We start from the raw sequence: 20,043 nt of genomic DNA on the forward strand, positions 1-20,043 counted from the left end.
GGAGCAAGGAACAGAGAGAACCGGTTATTTTCTGAAATTATAAATACTATTCGCGCATAGGATTAGGCTAGGCTGCTACTGATTTCAAGCTTTTCGGAAGCAACATTGTTCATATCTGGTGCATTTATTAAACCTAATTTCGTGCAAGGTAATTTAGCTGCCTTCTAATCAAATATAAAGACATAAAGCCCGCAATTCCAAAAACCACCATTCTTCAATATCCTGCACTGTCATGCACGTTACAGAGCCACCCGCTCCACCGGCCAATGTGCACGTGAGTCATCTGGCTAGCCGCTCTGTTTCAATTCGTTGGAGTGTGCCTTTCGACGGGAACTCACCGATAACACAGTATGACCTCAAGATTCACTCATCAAGAGGTACGTATGGCTTACGGACATCTTTCTATGGAATCACTTCCGTACTTGTACCGCACAGGCGCTCAAAGATGATATGGCGTGATGAGGTTTAGAGTAGCGATTAGATATAGAGAGTGTAGGTGATATGGAGACGTGGTGTGACTTTGTTGATGCGAGTTGGTGGTTTTCATAAATACATAATCAAGAGAGAGAGAGAGAGAGAGGCCCTTTAACGAAAGAGAAGAGAATTTTTCCGGCGTCTAAATTTCTCGGAAGAATGGGGGGTAGTCAAACATCTTGAAAGAAAGCTTGCAAATTGCCTCAAAATTAGTTCGTATTTAAACACGATTCCATTATCGGCCTTTAAGCGATCAGTGCGATGAATACAAAATGGCATCAGTTATACACTTGCGCGCTGCTAGTCAATTTCCTCATCAGTTTTAAGATTTTCAATCTCTCTAACACGCATTTATTTTTTCGTTCCTCAATTTTATTGTATTCCAGGTTATATAAACAAAGCATCGATAAGGTATCGAAACGCCTTGCTGGTTTCAAATGGTATTGCAGCAATAAACCACCAATTCACATAATTACTGGCATATTTTCCAGTTCACGCAGCACCGCATGACCCACGCTCCCGTGTAAAATAGCTGTGCACGATTCCTCAGAAAAAAAAAAATCGAAGGATCTGCATGCTAGGAAATTTGTTAATACTGCTCCAAGAGGTTCTTCTCCTCTCTCCTTGACCCACTCCTGATGCTTATTCTTTCGCTTGATGAAGACGGCACTTCGCGTGTGATACCGATTCCGGGGACCCAGCTGGAAATGACTCTGGACAGCTTGAGCCCCAACTCGGCGTACAAGGTTGAAGTGGTCGCCGTAAATGGAATTGGGACAGGAAGTCCCAGTGAACCACTGTTCTTCACTACTGACACAGAAGGTAAGGCGGCAGTTGGCGAAGCATGATTTCCCTAAGCCTGAAAGAACGAAACGGGAATTCCATGGAAGATGCAAGAAAGCTAGGTGTTATTTTAGGCGGTGTCTATTTTTTGGTTTGAAGCATTCTTTTTTGCCATAACTAAGGGTACCTGAATCATCTCGATACAAACGGAGCCGAACACTTTCCTAATAAATAAAAGAGAAATTATTTGTCAAAGAAAGCTTAAGATAGAAATATGGGTATAACAACTGGCAACTACGATTTAGGTACGGTTCTCTAGTTTTTTTCACAAACTAACGTTGTTGTAAATCGCCCGTTATCATCAAAAAAGGGTAGTTTATCTTTCCATGCTTAATTCCTAAAATCTCCGCAGGTGCTGAACAGCCGTCACCAGTAGTACATTCACTTAGTTTTCAGGACTTTGAAAATGTAGTTTTCATTATTTTAGATATCGGTGAGAAGAAAGACCCAAACAGTTGTTTTTTTCTGAACCTATATATTTAAAGAAAGAATGACATAAACTAATGGTTTGAAAAGACAAAGCAGTACCGCGATACACAGCCTATTGTATAGAAGGTAATAAAGGTGGTGAAGATCATAAACAACTTACGTGGCATAATCGATGCCATTCTATACTTTGCGCCAAGATAGCTCCTTTTGTCCTTACTTTATTTTTGAAGGGTTAACGTAAGCTTTAAAGCTTCATCAGTGTGGCTATGGTGTGGGCGTTACCGTGTTAAAATGTTTCAGCTGCTTCAAGAACAGACATGTGCAAATGATTCGTATCAAAATTATTATTTCGTTTCTTTCCTTTTCAAGCTCCATCTACAAAGCCAGTCGACGTTAAGGTCATTCCTCTCAACTCCACCAGTCTTCGTGTCACATGGAAGGTGAGCCCCCATTTTGATGTGCTTCCCCCAACCACGCCGCTGTCAATATAAACCGAAACATAACATTACTCAGTTAGTGCGTGTCTTTCATAATTATGCGTAAAGTTTGTAGTAAATATTTCGTTTTCGCCCAATTTTTTTCCAATACCCATACTTTGGCCTGCCGTATTTATTTCTTCGTCTACTATGACCGTACGTGCACGTTAATTCTCGCTCGCAATTGAATATACAGCCTAGTTCTTGCAGAGGACTTATGATGAGGACGAATTATTGCGGAGTCCAGATACTAAAGTCGACAAAACCGACAGAGAGGATGAACTTTTAGACTTCCTGCACGCCATTGTGACACAGTAGCTATTTCGCTGAAGAGATGATCGAATTTCGACACCAGCGATCGCAACTGCATCGAAGCAAAATGCAACAATTGTAGTGCATTCTTCAGAAATTAGAGTCATTAGGCCGCCATTGGGTTGCGCCCTAGACTGCACTGTTGAAGCACTGGTCACAAATTGTATTCAAGTCCGGGCAATTAAGGATAAGTACGTAAAGTTCTGTCCATAAGATAAGATCCACGAGATTTGCTTTCAAGCTGTACAGTATGGTCCTAAGCGTCGGAGAAATGATGATGATAGACCCTATTATCTTCAAGATATTCGATGTCTTAGCGAGCTGAGCGAGCCAAGCTACATTAATCAGCCGCAAATCTGATTACCTGGTTTATAACAAAGACAGTAGATACGATGTTAGTTATTTTTTTTTGTTCTTCTTGTAAAGAGAATGCTTGAAAACGTAGCAATTCAAATCTCGGTTTTTTCGATAGTTTGTGAAAGTCTACGGCAGAAAAGAAGCACTCATATGGTTCTGCGATGGTGCCTAACCGCAGGTGCAACCAGGTGAAAGCAAGATAGCAGGCTATTATGTGGGCTATAAGGCCGAGGCAGATGGGCGCTCCGAGTCTTTTGTGTACAAGACGGTCGAGTCTCGTACCGGGAGGAGCCAGGAGTGCGACATAAAGGATCTCCGTCCTGGCACAAAGTATACAGTCGTCGTACAGGCGTATAATGGAAAAGGCCCCGGACCTACGTCAGAGGAGACTATAGGAGAGACGCCCACATCTGGTAAGCCTTCCTGTGTTTTACTTGGCTGCTGTAGGATATTTTCGCTTTACTGGCATTACATCCAGCCCCTATTGTTGCTCTTATGCGCCCCCTCTATCATGAGACTATACAGAAGTGGAGAAGAGGTGGTATCCTTAAATTAAAGCGTGTTTTGTTGCCTCAGAATAGACGTAATAAATGTATTGCTTAATACTAACACCGTTTTTTTGTGTGTTTTCTAAGAGCGTGACATACATTTTCTAAGCAATAATAAAAATTACGGGCAGAGTATATACCGTAGTATAAAAATCACTGTGCACCGAGGGAAATTCACAGCGATAAACATGAGTCCGTGGAACGAAACTTGATACGCCGCAACATGCTGTGGAGAGTTTCATTTAAGTATAGGACATGGACGATCAAATATTCACTTTTTCTTGTTTAAACAGACAATTGTACACCACTTTAAGTGAATTTAGAGAAACTTCAAGGCTACGGCATTTTAATAACTACGGAGCGCGTAATGAACAGCGAATAAGTTTCATCGCTCATCATTTGCGCTTGGAGGGGTAAGGAACAGTTTCAGCGCAATGTATCAAGAGCGTAGTTCCTTTAGCCCCATTGTACTCTGTAATGACGAGCAGGCCGAGACACAGGGTGTTCGCTGACGTCCCGCAATCCACTATGAGTATATGAACTGTACATTTAAGGTTTGTTTCCACAACGTCGTGTGTTTGGGTGATGCAGATGTGGCTTCCCTCTTCCGTGTGGCCGTCAACTACACATCCTCAACGGAAATACGCATTGTTTGGCATGATGTCATCGGGTCACGACATGGTGAGCAGGACTGTTCTTTTTTCTACATGAATTCGAGCAGGTTGTTGATAACTCTAATAACGAAGTTGTTTTAGTAGTATTAGCACCAATTCGTTGTCACAGTGCTGCGGCAGCTCTTTAGCTTATGTGTACCTGCAGGCTACAAGCTTTACCTGCGGCCAAACATCAGCGACTGGGAAACGTACAAAGTTCCAGGAAGTACGACTGCTTACACGTTCAGCAACTTGCGCTGTGGGACGCGGTATGAAATGTACGTCGAAGCAGTCGGAGAGACAAGGCCCAGAATGACGTCTATCATCAGTGCTCACACCAAAGGGTCGGGTAAGCTGTGGTTTGAGTTCGAATATGTTATTTTAAAATGAGCGCCTTTATTGAGTACAGCGACATGCCGAAATCTCCTGCGGTCTGTGAAAAATCTGGTAACCGCATTTCTTGCAGAAAAGGAATGCAGGCAGCTTGCGTGGCTTGATTCGCCAGCTCAACTAGAATGATCTTTGCTTTCACGAAACAAAACCTCAAGGCGGTCTTCACATATCAGGTCATTTGCAGACGCCTGCGGGGCTTAGCAGTGATACCTTAAGCTATGAATTGGACAATGATTATTTTAGAGCAGATGGTTCACCATTAATTGTTCTTAGGTTATTTTGAACCATTTCATTCTAACAAGGATGCCCTAAATTTTTCTCCGGCCGTCTTTAATTAAATGAGGCGATTTTGTTGGCTTTACATTCAGTTGGGCTCAATAATAATGAACCTGACGGTCACGGGCAGCTATTTTCGTTTATCCGAGGCTCGCAGTAAGTAGTCTTACCCTACTGCAGCGAAAAAATGTAGTCAGGCAAAAATGGCGTTTCTATCATAAAAACATCTGTTATGCAGATGTGGTCTGTCATACAGGCCTTATAGCAGCGCTTTCGAAGCACCCCGGATTGGTCACGTGCTCCTCGTCGAAGTCACGTCTGTCGCCGAGCTTCTTTTGGGGCCCAACATTACTAACTGCAATATGAGCGTTCACGGCAACCAGCGGTCGGTTGGCTCCCCGTCTACTGTTCACGACAAATTTTTACGAATGCAACGACGAAGCTGTGCTAGTCACGGGCGCGCAAAAGGTATCAATTGCACTGCCTGTTCTATGCGCCCTTCTTCCGCCCGGCAACAACGCACAAGTTGGAGAACCGTCTAGTCCAGAAAGCATACAATATGACTGACAGTAAAAGTTCTTGGATAGCTGCCGCTGCTTGACCACCGGCCGCCTACTCTTTACCCAGGTTTTGAACGGCCCACTTGTAGGCACCAATTGACAATGCAGCCCGTCTTTGCGCGCTTGGTCTGCGCTTTCAGTTTCGACTTTTTATTGCTCTTTTGATGTTGCTACGTTGTATTAGTTGGAGGTCGGTGGTGTCACAGTAGTCAAAAAACACTTTTCGCTCTCTACGCTAGTGGCAAGCGCGCGCTTTTCGACAGCGGGGCGTGCCTTAATGAGCCTTCTCGTTCGCACTAACCGAGTTGTACTGTCATGGCCGCACTTTGTAACTGAGACGCAGCGTTATTGCTCTAATACTTTTCTTGATGGTAGCATCGCCTTTTTTCGCAATAAGCCAGTGTTCGCTATAACTGCGACCGTTATAAATGGGTTGTGCTGTATATATTGAGTACAACAATTGATAATGATAGCCTCCATAAAGATGGGAGGACATATGTACCAGCAGCAGATGTTCTAATGTGAAGCAACTATAACCTTTTTGCGTCGTACCTGGCATCTTTATTTAATTCAAATGGGAACTGCAAAATCTATACCTTTATCACCATCTTACAAACAATTTTTCATGCAGCCCAAGCAAAGTGTGTGTTCCTTTTTGTGTCTTTTCTATATCCACATAATTTGTGTTTTGCGAAGCATTCATATTGTGTAAATTTCAATTTGCGTAACATTCAGGTGCATTTGAATACGAAAGTGCCTACCATTGACACACCCAAGCGCTGCGAATTTATAATTCTCGGTAGAAGCAGTGTCGGTAGCCTCCAGAAGGCCACCACTCACCACCATCCAAACGCATCAACTTTCCAGCCCCCATTCACTTTCCAGACACCTCCACACTCCAGCAGCTTCTATAATTCATGAACACGCACGGAAAGGAAATGAAAAGCCGCTGTAGAGCGTACAATTAGTGCTTAAAGATTAAAAGCTGCTGCGGGCCTGGTCAAAGGCTACCGAGAAGATGGCAAAACCAGCAGAATTGCTAAAAGGTACCTCGTGCCTTGCGTGCTGCAGTGCCAGTGGCCCCTTCACACCAGCAGCCGCTGTTGGTGGATAGCGAGAACGTCCCGCTCGACCTGGAGGCGTTCGGTGACGGAGGGTGTCCCATAGGACACTACGTGGTCAAGTACCGGGCCGTGGACGATACCGAGTGGACCGTCGTCTCCAAGGAGGGCTCCAAAGGTCACGTCGTGGCACTCAACAATCTTGAGCGGGGGCGACGCTACAAGCTTCTCTTGGGCGCCGCGAACTCGGCCGGCTACACCGAACGCCTCTATGACGTGCATGTGGCTCCTGCTGCCAGCAAAGGTGTGTGTTCACAGGTATATTCTGAACAAGAGGGAATTTACATATGTCTTTAGAAAGAAAATCATTTCTGCTGTTGGCAAGCGGTACCGCACATCGACCTTTTCGCGCTTAACTGAGTGCTTTGCAGCGGCGATATATCGTTACTTGCTTGATTACTTTCACTCAGTGGACCGCACTTACTTCTACAGAGTCAATATTAAAACTTACATTTGAGGCCACATGGCGGCCAGTGCAAAACTCCGTTATCGAATACGTGTTAAGGATTTGGAAGTTTGTATATTTGTCTCGTGAAACTTGTAGACGATGCATTGAGGCTTTCATTCTGTACGAGCAGTGAAGAACTCATGTATTTTTATGTTAATTTTCATACTTTCTGTTGCGATTTCTGTGCTGAAAGGAATTGATTTTTGAAAGCAGAAAAATTCAAACGACACGTAGGGCGCCTTCTCGCAACTATGATTTTGAACTGCAGTTAGTAATAGAGGTTCGATTTTGACTGGAATGTGTGACATTGATGCTTTATTGACGACTGCCAGTTTTTTTGTTTTTTGTGAGCGGAGATCATACTTGCTGGTTCAAAAATTTCGAAAGAAGGGGAGTTTAATTGTGGGAATAGAAAAGCTGTGTCACAAATCCCCGGTAAGGTGAAAATTCGGTCAAATACAGGCAACTGAGGGCAAAGCGGTGCTGCCTCGTATTTTTTTTTTAATCCAGGAAGTGTATCAGAAAATGGTACAGCCATTTGTATGCACTTTGCAGTCAAAAGCTAATGCATGCCGCGATTTTTGTCGACAAAATTATTGTAAGAACAAAGTGTCGGCAATGTTATTGCAGACCCTGCATTCATAACACGCTGCCCCAAAACTCATCTGTCAGCACATTTCTGTTCCCACCATCCCAGGAATGTCGGAGACGTCGACCGGGGCGGTGTCTCAGCAGGAGATGCACCGAAAGCTTGCTGTGGTAACCTCCATCGTGTGTTCCGTGGTGGTGCTCATCGTTATCGTCGTGGCTGCGTGCGTTGAGCTGGGACGCCGGAGAAGGAGGGAACGCGCCGAGGCGGCGGCCTCCGAAATTTACGGTGCGCATCTTGCTTCACCGCTATGGTTCTCTTAATTGTGAATTATGTACGTAACAAAAAAAACACTGCTATTCATGCCACTTACTGGATGCCGGCATAAATATTTGGATTAATTGTATTAGGTATTCACTAGTGATATAAGGAAAAGTGAGGAGGCCTGACGGGATGCAATGGAAATGTTTCAAAGAGTTCAATGACAGTTTTTGTTGCTTTGTATACTGCTCAATATAAGTGGAAAAGCGCTCTACTGACGGAACAAAAAATGCATGGCCATAGCGTTCTACACAAGTTCAGAGATTCATCCATTGTATTCGCCTCGCCGCGTTGGCTCAGTATAATAAAGAAAAAAAAGCCGTGATGGCTCATTAGTGACGGCGCTCGGCTGCTCATTCGCAAGACACGGGTTTGATACCGGCTGCGATGGCTGAATTTCGATGGAGGCAAAATTCAAGAGGCCCGTGTGCTGTGTCATGTCAATGCACGTTAAATAACCCCAGGTGGTCGAAATTTCCGTAGCCTTTCACTGCGGCATCCCTCATAACCTGAGTCGCTTCGGGACATTAAACCCCAATAAACCTAAACCATTGTGTTCAACGGCAGCTTCTGTACTAGACTCCCAAGCATCGTAGAGTTCTTCGCTCACTGAATGACTATGCCATCTAGAGTGCAACAACGCTTTCCCCTTTTTTTTCTGGCATATCCAGCGGAGCCGAGGCTTAAGCCCGCGTCCAAGTGCGAGGAGATGGCACTTGCCACCTGGGATAAACAGAAGGAGCCGTTGCCGACCCCTGCTCGAAACGGGGATCTGTCCCATCCGCAACAACAGCAACTCTACGCTCCCTGTCCCTACGGCACGTCTTCCGGACGGCTGCGGCAGCACACAGCGGACGGAACGCTTGGAAGGCGGTCCCACACCAGAACTGAAATCGTCGAAGAGTTCTACGACATGCCTTTGCCGCCGGTGAGCGCTTGGCTGTGGCCTTAAAGAGACCCTAACTTAGAGACCTGAATTTGCGTTCACGTTTGAGAATTTGCTAGAAGGGGTGAACAGAAGCCATCGGTGTACCTGGGATCAGTTTTCATGCAGCTATATTGCCTCACAGAAAATGGCAAATGTCATGAATACTGTATACATTGCTGTGAACGGCCCTTTTAAATTCTTAATTCATGCGTGCAAAGACTGACTCATCGACGTTCGTCTAACAATGGCATAGCCTTGATGTTCACCACTAAATGATTTTATAAGCTTGCACGTGGATGGTTCGCTCCTTTTGTAAAATACCTACAAGCTGATCTTTCCACTAACCTACTACCTACTAACTGATCTAACTGATCTGAAAATGAAAAAAAAAACGGACGCACGTAGTCATAGCCCCTTTATCCCCCCCTACCATTCACACATATATTGCTCTGCGCGTTCATTTCCTGTGCATATAACTGAAAGACATGAAAAGGAATGCATTTTTTTTAAGGATGCATAAACCTATAAGTTATTAGAAGAAATTCTTCCGCAAAGTTCAAAAATCATTGCAGACTGGCACTTTTGTCAAGGAAATCTGGGGAGCCCAGGTGAGAACTTCTGCTGGATGCGTATTTTCCCTCAGTTTGTTTCGTAGAAATAGAAAGCATGCGATCCCTTGCCAAGACCATTCGAATACTTAGGTCCGGGTGTTCCGCACGGGCATCATTTTGCGTCAACGAGTGCCTGAAGGAAATACACTGCTTAACAACATGAGAGTATGTATATCTGTAGACGTATGCCTTTTCTTTAAAACGGTAGCAGAAGATGGCGAATTTTTTTTTTTTTTTGGACATGTTGCTCAACAATTCCTCTTTTTTTTTTGTCACCATAACATGTACTGGCATTTGACACAGTCTTCGTTTGGATTTCAGTACGCCGTTCACCGACACTTCATCCGGCTGGAGACATTACCCGTACCTAATCTCGACAAAGAGTCTCGACTATAACTAAAACAGCAGAGTGCTCAAAAAGGTATACAGCAAGTCTGACAACAGCAAAATTAATGCCTTCACTACACGCCCACGCAAAGCACCCACTTCACGCACAGCCCACGCAATAATGGCACTCTTGCTCGTACCGAACTTCCTCTTTTTTTGCCTAACTTTCACGAATAGTGCTTGAGAGATTCAAAGTTATGTGCTGCGTTGTGAACCTAAGATACCGTTGTATTTGTTGTCATTTTCTGCAGACCTCGATTTACCGTGGCGCTAGTTTTGGTTACTGATTTCTGGCGTTAATAAAGTCATTTAAATCTCATGTATGGGATACTAATCACAAACTAAAGTATTAAAGTGTTCGCTGATCAAAAGTACTTATTCAGATACTGAGGCCGAGAAAATTAAAAATGAATGCTTGATACTGGACCTTGCATTATTCTGGAAAATAAATTGTTCTAAATTATGATACCGAAGTAGTAATTGCGCCAATGTCATTAGGAAAGAGCAATTTTTTCAGAAACATACTTTTGCTTTCCTGAATTTCTGCACGGGATCCTTCTTCTATGCGTCCTCAACCGCAAATGTGGCAGGTTTCGAAGATTATCTATTGAGTCTCCAGTTCTAATTTTTTAGTGCCAGAGGTTGACGTTTAATTTCATTCCTTTTTCAAAAATAGTTCTAATACGATTTTTGATCCCTGCCCAATATAACGGCATTCACAGTACTGAGGCAACAGTCTAGATTTTATTTGTTTTTATTTGCTCCATCAATTTCACCTCCTACGAATCATGCTAATGATTACAAAAATCGAAGGTTTTGTGGCATGCAGCTAATGTGCAGGCTTAAATTGGCTTCAAATTGCATTCTATAGTGATTGCGAGAAAAATTAGTCGAAATTAGAATTTGTTTTTTTCGCAAGAGGTGGTAATTGTCAGGCGTTCACTCAAGGTTTATTTTCAAGTCATGTTAGTAGTTCCTTTTACGCACGTGTTTCTAATTTTTTAACCATAATTTTAAATTTGCTATTTTCACATTGCAATGCAAGCTTTTTCTTACGATTAGTTCTGCGTTAGTTTTTTTCTAATAATTAAAAAAAAATGCTGTGAGGGCCCTTCTCTCCCGATGATGATGATGAAAACGTTTATTTAAAGCCACAATGCCTTAGTTGAAGAGAAGGCTGATCGGAAACATTTCTTTTGTATGAGGTGCTTATATGTCACCACTGTAATTAACATGCTTCATATCCAGCATTCTTAAGCCAATTGAAGCTTTCTTTTTGTAACCCCATGTAGCATTCACAATTTCTTAAAAAAATACCAATAGATGTTAGTTTCTTCTCTTTTACTCGTTTTAGTTTACATATTTTTCTTTCAGTACGCATATTTGTACTCTTCCAGAGTAGTTACCATCAAGTTTTTGATCGATTAGCCTCACGTTATCGGCTCTATTTACTGCAAAATGCAGGCAATTTTTTATCTACGGGTTCCTGCACTGCTTTTTTGTCTTAGTGCATCGCACGGTGCCAGCATCTGTTTTTCCTGCCCCACCACTCGTGTTTGCCTTGTCACTAATTTATTTCGCTTTGATTTCAGGGGTTTCGGTGCTAATAGTAACCAATTCAACGTGGAATTACCACTCCGTGTGCATGTGCGCAAGGATATGCCGAGGTGAAGTCCACGTTATTACTCCGTGTCGCCCTCCATAAAAACGAAGGATTTGCTTCAAGGCATCCAAGGCGCCATCAAGACTTGGGACTTCAAGACCAGCAAGATGTGCTTATGTGTGCGTGTGTGCTAGTGTGTGTATGTGCGCGTGGAAGTTGCAAATGTGTTTGTGACGCATGAAGTCCTGAATCAAGCAAGTGTAACGAGTGCTGAAATCAAAAAGGAAACAACCTCCTTTTCCGCCATTCCTCGCCCAACTGCCACATTATGGGAGAAATAAACTCAAGGCCGACGGAACGTTGTCAAGCATAAGACGCCTACCGGTCGCCTGTGCGCTCACGTTTTCCTGTGCATTTTCAACGTGTGAGTCTTGTGGGGGGCTTTCAGTCACGAACTGCTTACGACGGCCCGCGTGAGAAGACTTTATTGTGATACGACGAACATTCGATGACGTCATTTAGCGTAGAAAGGTGGCTGTCGGAGGCCTTAATTGTTGCTGGCGCAGCACAACTTGACGATCCGACACAGTTCGATGCGAGTGCGTCGTTGTCTGTATAACGACGCCCAAAAGATTTAAAAACCGGAGGAAACTGTTCGTAGATGTTTGTTGTGATCGAGTGTTTTCAATAGCCGGGAAATGGTTGAACGGCACACGCACTCCGCAGCCAAAAGTGTTTGAGTGTAGTTATCGAACGGTAGACACCATTGAAGAAAGGCTTGCCGGACGATCTCAGATAATTAGAATGGACTATGTTTTCAGGGGCAGGTCCAGATGTAACATACGTGAAAACTTTGTCTCATATGTTGGTTTATGATGCTGAATTTATCTTGTCGAAGTAAAACAAAAATACCCTACACATACCCTTCGTGTTTCCTGAGAACTGCTCCACATTTCTTTCCAGCCTTACATGGTCGTCATACGAGAAGACGAGTGCTGGATATATAATTATTCTACGGCCAATCGCCAGTGCTGTTTTTAAAAAGATACCTGTATTAACTGAGGGCCACCGACCAGCACGCATACTAATTTAGTGATATGAATGGTCTTTCCTGGGAAAAATGCCGCATATTTATATTAGTAACCAATTATTTGCTTAATGTTTGGGTGGTTGTAGAGAATGCTCTTGGTTTCGCCATAATTCCAGGAAGCAAAGTGATGCTAAATATTACAGGAGAGATTCTTAAGTTACAACCACAAATGCGGCGCGTTTTGGTATCTTCATTATAGCTGGCACACTGCATTAGCTAGCACGCACAGCGTTGCCTCAGTTTTACCCAGTTGTCACCTGAAAATCCCGTGAAAATTTGCCACAAAAAAATAAAAACGTTTTAGCCTGCTGCAAGCAATTAGTTTTGACCCGAAGCAGTCGCCACAGGTGATCAGAATCATTGACTGACCTTTTTTACTTTTAAAATCTCAGAGAAAAATGTGAAAAAAATCTTGGACTACGTATGGGCGCGTCCAGCCTGGTTGAAGTGCCTTCTTTCTCTCGTTTGGAAATCTCAAGCGAAGGTCATGCGAGGCAACACTATCTAAAACGCCCGTCACAAGATAAGCCTGATCTCTAATGTCACTCCAATTAAACCGGTTGTTTGCCAGCTGCCGCCACCGTATCTCCGCACAATTCTGTTCAAACATGAAACAGACGCCTTGATCCGTGGAGAAAAATTCTATGTTGAAGCTCTGTAATATTGTGAAAAAAAGAAACATAATTTATCGATCATCATGCATGTGGGAAAAGAAGAAGCTAACGATGACAGTGACTTTGGCCAAGTCAGCGTTACAATCTTAATGCAGATGGCTGAGTTCTCGGCGCATGGCTGCGAAAGCAGTTAGCGTTATAAAACTCAGTAATACTTACTTAAAAAGTAATACTTAAGCAAGTAGTAGTAAGTAAGTAGTAGTAGTAAGTAGTAAGTAATACTTAGCTTATCGAGGCAAGTTGGCACAGATAAGCTAAAAGGTTGTTATAGTGCGCATCTGTTGCTAGCAGTTTTCCTCGACAGAAGGTCCTCAAAGCAGTTCATATAAACCCTCAAAATCACATCAGTTCACAATGCACCATACACATGCCAGTCCAGAGCAGTGGCATCGGCAGTGGAGGTCAAGACCATCTCACACCTCGTAAGAAAACTCTGAACTTGGTAAAGCTTCCTGCTAGTCAAGCTGTTCTACCATGCTCAAGAATCGTCAGCGCCACGTGGGCTGGAGGAATAGACCTGTCTGTCGCGTCTCGTCTCTTTGATTGATCCTTACTAGCGGCAGCAGTTCTAGAGCCGTTTACACGTAGTTTTTCACGTAGTTTTTCTTTCGACATCTTCATACGAGCCAACACCCATTCACTCAGCTAGTATTGTGCCATTGCATATGTCCATCCAATATTAAAGAGAAGTGTCAATTTGCAGAAAACATATATATAAAATTTTTCCTGACTGAAGTGAAAATGACTTGCGGGTATTATACGCGAAGAGAAAAACTACAAAACAAATAATATCGTGCCTGTCCGCACAATCTGGCCTAATTATTAAATAAATGCTCAAACTGTGCTACCAGCTTAATGAGAAGACCTATACCTATGCCGTGCGATAGCTTCAACAATGGCCGAATCTGCAGCGCAAATCTTGATGAGCGTTTTCAGCACTTAGAATTAGTCGCTCAGGTGCTGCGGCGTTGAAACGAGGGACGCCTACACGAATATTGCGGTGATTTGTGTACCAGGACCTGCATGAAGCAAAAATTAGACCATATGCCTCACTGCGCATCCGTTTAGGCAATATCCACATGGCGCATATGTTTGAGCCCTAGCCTAATCTGTGATGCATAGAAGTTTGCTCTTGGAAATTACTGGAATAAACAGTAATTTTACTCGTTATGCTTATGGTAGATGCCCTGCAATTTTACAAGGGTCAGCCGCATCAGTGTCACCGCGTCTGAAAAATGCTTCCTGCAGCAAATGCTTATCCTATAACCCCCCCCCCCCCCCCCCCCCCTTTCGTACTCTCAGCCTCCGGTGTGTGCCCTGCCTCGCCAGTCGGTGCGTTAAGTTAGTGCCACGCGTATTTGTCTGCTATGTGAGGTTTAGAATCAAGGCATGAAATATATCCGCCTTTATTATTTTAGCGCCTCTCAACATTCTGATTTTCTTCGTTTTAGATGCGATCGATGACCGCTGCCAAATACGATGTCCGGTAGATACTATGCGGTTCTAGGGCTTTCTGTGCTCCAAGAACAGCATTCTTCGCTGGAGCAATAGGCCCACAATGCTACTCCGGCTTACAAGGTATGCTTTTCTCACCAGCCATCTACGGAGACGGCCTGCAACTTAAAATTCAAGAATACGAAGATGGCTCTACTGTGTTGCTGCCTTCCTTCGGTGCTTGCGACCAGAAAAGCGCAGTTTCTATCATATTAGCTGAGTGTGCCTCTCTGGTGGTCTACGGCGGCGGCAAGCCACAACGTGTAGAGTACGTGTGTGACGTTAGTGCTGTGCGCTTTCTTCCGATGACTGTGCTTGTGAAGCACAGAAATCCACCTGCTTAATCTCCAAGGACAGCGCCTCTCGCCCTCTAAACAATGGATTACTGTTCTGCCATCCACACAACGGCCGACTGGTGCCAACCACATCCGGATCCGGTATGCTGCTGTTATCATTCAGTGAGTCGTCCCACGCCCCATAAGGTGCGCGTGCTTATTCTTTCCGAGCCGATGCTTTCTGGCGGTATGTGCACTGGATGCACTTTTAGTGTAGTGAAACAGAGAACAGCAGGTGCAAGCCCACACCACTTAGTATTCCAGTGCTTATTCCCTCCTAACCGATGCTTTATTCCAGAAATCTCAGTCAGTGCTTGTTATGCGCTCGCGAAGAGGCTTACACGTGCTTCTATTTGAAAGTGCACTATTAAGACGCCCTTTAGACTGCGCCTACATCACTGAACTTAAAACTGGTATCTTTTTGTGATGTCGCTTAGGATCCATGCAGCTATAGCTCGGGTTTACGATACGCGATCAGATACGCGTGCAGTGTAAAAAAAAAATGAGTGCGCATTGCGCAATTTCTATTCACGTGAGATTGACCATCTTTGTGCTGCCGATTGTAATCTATATGACAGTGTCAGGATAGCAAAGGAAAAAAAAATTGACGGTTAGGAGCATGCACTTTATGCTTCGAGTAAACAAACCTCGCAATCGTCAGAAACCTTTAACTTCAGAAAAAATGTTACAAAATGTTGTGTACACGTAAAGGACCAAACTGGCGCCCTGCGCCGTAAGCACCCTCTAGCGCCTCGGATATAAATGACAACAGGGCTCGTATTTCCAAGGGCGATTTCCCAGATGGCCGCGTATTTAGTGTGCCACAAACGAACGAAGGTTTTAGATATTCCAGCGCTGATTTCGGCATGCCACGCAACTAATTTTAGTGGAAGGCACAAAATGCTTTAGAGAAGGTCGCACGTGCAAGAGTGCATGATGTCCTTAACCGCAACTTAAGCTCGCCAGCTGTCTGCGGCTCCTGTTTGACAAAAAACAGGTCCTCGTCAGCTCGCCAACAACTACACGATATGGTGTTACCCTAAGCAGAAAAGTCTCGACCATTTTTATGTCAGCTCAAGCTAAGAAACATTTTCCTCGCATGGTGTTTTTTGATAACTTTCGTGAGCCTCGGTGATATTGATAATTTTTGGAAGGGCTAATGCAAAAGTTTGGATTATCCTTTTATGTTGGCTTTCAGTTTCCTCATCTTCTTAGACACTGTGTCGATTTTATTATAGTTGACCTGATAAGCCTCTACCAATGCTTTTCGTGCCTTTATGCCGTATTTTTCTTTCCCATGCGTTCATCGTGCAAACATAGAAAGCCCACCCATGCCGTCTGCTCCCCAAAGCTTTGTAAGGTCAGCAACTTGCTGTGAAACGCCTATCCAGTCTTCCCTTTTACGCTACACTTTCTTACTTTTCCTTTTGTACCTTTTCTTCCTTCGGAAAAGGGGACGCCGCGTGACACCCCCTTCATTTCCGATTTCCAATCTCACAGGCACTCACTCGGACGTCAATCTCATTTTGCTGCTGCGTTAATCCACTCGTAGCGTAGCCGCTGGACAGCAGTTTCCGGAGGCCGCTTGTGGTTTGAGTGTTTGCTTTTAGTGTTGCTTCTTTTTTCTATCTTCTTTCCTCCTTTCCAACCCGCAAACTCTCGATTTCTTGTTCACCTCGATTCCGTCTCGTCTTGCCAGTTTCTTTCTTACATATTCCTATCTTCGAAACAGTCTCTTTGCTTCCAAGTACCTTGCGATTCAGTCGGACGATGTGGCCTCTTCCTTTTTCTATTTTTCCTTCGTTCGCGTCCTTCTCCCTATCCTGTTCCGCTCGACTCCACCCTTTCATCAAGCTCTTCCCTCTTCACCTTCGCCGCCTGCCTTCACTCTCTCTCTCGCCCGCTTCCTATAGCCCCGGCGCTAGATCTTGAGCAAGGTCCTCACCGAGCGTTATCGCTCTAGCCGTTTCCTGAACCACCGGAAGCCTTGGAGTCGCCAATGGCTTTTACGAGGCCAAGAGGTTTTAATGTGTGCTTCAACCCGCCTTCGCCACACGCAGACAACGAAAGAAAATGTTTGAAATAAGAGGCTCGGAGGACAACGATAACGGAGTGAAAACTTGCGCAACCAGAAGTGGAAATAGCTTGGTTTGCAAGAAAGAGCTGGCACATTACAAAAGCCATCGAAGAAGAGAGAGAATGGGGAGGCGAATGAACGGGGAGCGGAGGCTAAGTGCTGGTAATGGTACGAGCCATGAAAGATTGTTCACTAAAGAACGGGTCCCGTGGCGTTTGTTTCTTATCGGGCTAGGAGTCCAGTGGTTCGAGAAGTCAAGAGAGGCTGTCCGTGAAAAATATTTCGAGGAGTTCGAGGGAACACGTAGCTCCGATGAGTGAACGAGGCAGGTTTGTAGAACCGCGAGCCCTGGCGCAGGAATCTTTTTTGAACATCACGCTAAGTGAACTTGTTTTTGTATGACAGATTTACTGATTTTCTGATCTCGTGAGAACATTTTGGCGGGCTTGTTAGTCAAGCATCCTGTATTGAACAGTGCGAACGTCGACAAGCACAAGAGACGAGGAGGCAGCTTTTTATTTAACTGTTTTCTCGTCTCTTGGGCCTAAAGGTTGCTCGCACTGTTCGATAGAGGACGATCTCGAGAGCAGCGCTTCAGGATCTGAAGCAGTTTACTGAGTTATGACCGTTGCGCTAAAGTATAAACCCTGATGTATTAACAATTTTATTCTCGATCAGGGAACAATGACCTGAGGAGATTGAGGAGCAAAATCGCCCCATTCAACAAAACGGCGGCGCTATTTGCCTATAGATTCGAAGCCATGCCGAATGCAACGGCGTCCTAAGGCAAATGCAAACGCCTCATACATTTTTTGATAAGAGACGAATTTTTCAGGCCTGCTTCAAACCTTTCTGGAAGTCTTAATTTCGGACGTCTTGTGTGTAGGCGTGATGGTCGGTTTTTTGGAAACAAACAGGATCCGGTTAGTGGCTGCGGGCAAAATCAATTTTTGTGATGCAATATAGATAGTGACATGATGTGCATGAAACAGAATCATGTATGCTAATGAATGTGGCTACGCATGCTTTTCGAGTGAAATTTAATATGCTATGACGTGTCATGGGGACCAGAATTTATTACGCCAGTTCTGCTAGCAGAATGCAGCTTTCAAAATGAAAAAAAAACACATGCATCTAATATAAATTCCAGGCGACAAAGCTCCGACTGCAGTTTGTTGCTTAACTTTAAGTCTGTAGCAAATAGTACAGAGAAATTCGGTTAAAAGTTGCGAACGTCGAGAAGTTAGCACAAAATGATCCTTTCCTGCTGAAATTGTAGAAAACAGAATTTTTTTTAAAAGCGAAGGCTGTTATACATTAATAAATTTAAAAGATTGTGATTATTGCTGAAGTCTGAGGACGATAAATTTCGCAAGTACACGCGCATTAACAATAATTCAAAAGCTAAATTCCGCACTGCTTTATCAATTATCGGTGAGGTGTGTCTTTGCGTTATGACAGCCGACAGTGTAAGTTGTTTTTCTTGTTTTGCATGAATGTTTGTTTCAGCAGTGCGTCTTCGTATCTGGTAGTTTGAAATGAACCACCCTTAGATAAATTTGGTGTAAAAAACGCTTTCTTTAATTACAGCAGCCATTATTTCAATTCTGATAGAAGAAAATAAAGCCCTTCTGATTTTTGGGCTCTCCTTCACAGATCATAGTTGGGGCAGCGACAGGTCCGTGGCTAAAATACACGTTCTGGAATCTAATGATCTAAATTAGAAAAGTCAGCTCAAGAATGAAGCGGTAGATTCTCTACAAAACGAGGCCTTCCTGCCAGTCGAGAGAGCCAATTAGCATGACACCGACGTTAATCCGTCTAAACAGTGCTTAATCCCCTTTCATTTCCCACCGTTTGCGATGCTGGGGCAGCAGGTTCAAGGGGATTAGCGACAACATGAGAATCGGTCGACGCCATTGGCTGGAGTGTAACCATTGAAGGGAATTAGCCTCTTTTTTCTTGAGTTGCATTCGACATTAGACGAAACGACTTGCCTCTTTTTTTTTTTTTTTTGACGCCAGTCGTTGCTCGTGCCAGTGTGACGAAGAAGCTGTCTTTCGTCTCATAACCTGTAATTTTATTTTTATTTAAAGTCTGAGTTAAAAAACTGGTATAACAGACTCATCTTAACTACTCTTTGCGATCTACATGGCTGGCTGCGGGGCGTGCTAACATTCGCGCTTTTCCTATCGCTTAGGGAACACAGAGACTAAATACATAGAAATATGACGGCGAAGCCCTGCAGTTCGTTAACAAAGCAGTTACGTTTTACCTGGAAGAACACGACTCAGTGGAGGGCAAAAAATGGCGATCTTCTGCATGATACACGATATGCCTTCCTAAATTAACTGTGCGAACACCGTTCGAGACCCTCTTTTCAAAGCCATTTCGGCACAGTTTTAAAAGGTTCGCCACTGCGCACTGCGCTAGCCAATGAAAATGGAGCGCAGCAATTTCACTGCCATTGCATTCTCCTTTGTACTCAACCGGAGTCCTTCGATCGCGTCGACTTCGTGCCGCCACAACTCCAACACCACTTCGCGCACTTGTTTCTTTGGTCGCCGCAAATGCGAACGCTATTCGCAGGATCCGCGGCGCACTATTGCCGGCCTGCCTTCTCCGGTGCAAGTGGCTTCGGGTCTCAGCGCAGTTGACGTCCCTATATTGCATTTGGTATCCTTCGATGTTCCGAGAACGCCCGCTCTTGCGATGATGCTCTTCCGTTACATCCTTTCACTACGATATCGTCCCCGGTAACTGCGAAATTTCGGTGCCGTGACTGCGTTTGCTATCTTGGGCCACTTCGCACTGCAATTTCATTTTTATTTGTTCTGCTTCGCGGCACGATTACTGCGCGTACCTGCGGTTTTGTCTTCAGACCTACGACGTGCCTGCTCAAGGGTGCATGCCACGCAGCTAAATTTGGGAAAATAAAAATTAACTTACAAGGCTAGTACACTCGTAATCCTCTTTTTATTCTTTGTTTGAAAGGCTGCCAGGGAGGATTTGTCTATTTTACGTGCATGAAACAGTGGTCTTTT

At 44.1% G+C, this 20,043-nt stretch overlaps 1 protein-coding gene across 2 annotated transcripts in view; it reads left to right on the forward strand.

Annotated features, from left to right (window-relative positions):
* The window catches only part of LOC149371475 (cell adhesion molecule Dscam2-like), a 228,413-nt gene extending 216,182 nt beyond the window's left edge, over positions 1–12,231 (forward strand). Inside the window, exons 14-24 of one of the 2 annotated variants that reach the window (XM_089585183.1) lie at positions 246–377; positions 1,138–1,296; positions 2,116–2,186; positions 3,070–3,304; positions 4,031–4,120; positions 4,259–4,441; positions 6,393–6,686; positions 7,588–7,767; positions 8,472–8,728; positions 9,661–9,760; positions 11,319–12,231. In XM_089585183.1, the coding sequence (XP_089441309.1) occupies positions 246–377; positions 1,138–1,296; positions 2,116–2,186; positions 3,070–3,304; positions 4,031–4,120; positions 4,259–4,441; positions 6,393–6,686; positions 7,588–7,767; positions 8,472–8,728; positions 9,661–9,735 (1,676 nt within the window). In that variant the 3' untranslated portion in view covers positions 9,736–9,760; positions 11,319–12,231. The remainder of the gene's footprint in view (positions 1–245; positions 378–1,137; positions 1,297–2,115; positions 2,187–3,069; positions 3,305–4,030; positions 4,121–4,258; positions 4,442–6,392; positions 6,687–7,587; positions 7,768–8,471; positions 8,729–9,660; positions 9,761–11,318) is intronic. The other variant, XM_089585184.1, reaches the window with a different exon arrangement.
* The last annotated feature ends 7,812 nt before the right edge of the window (positions 12,232–20,043 follow it).

Source organism: Amblyomma mixtum, chromosome 1 (genome assembly GCF_055824585.1).
Source record: "Amblyomma mixtum isolate Tamu chromosome 1, ASM5582458v1, whole genome shotgun sequence".
Classification (NCBI taxonomy): domain Eukaryota; kingdom Metazoa; phylum Arthropoda; class Arachnida; order Ixodida; family Ixodidae; genus Amblyomma; species Amblyomma mixtum.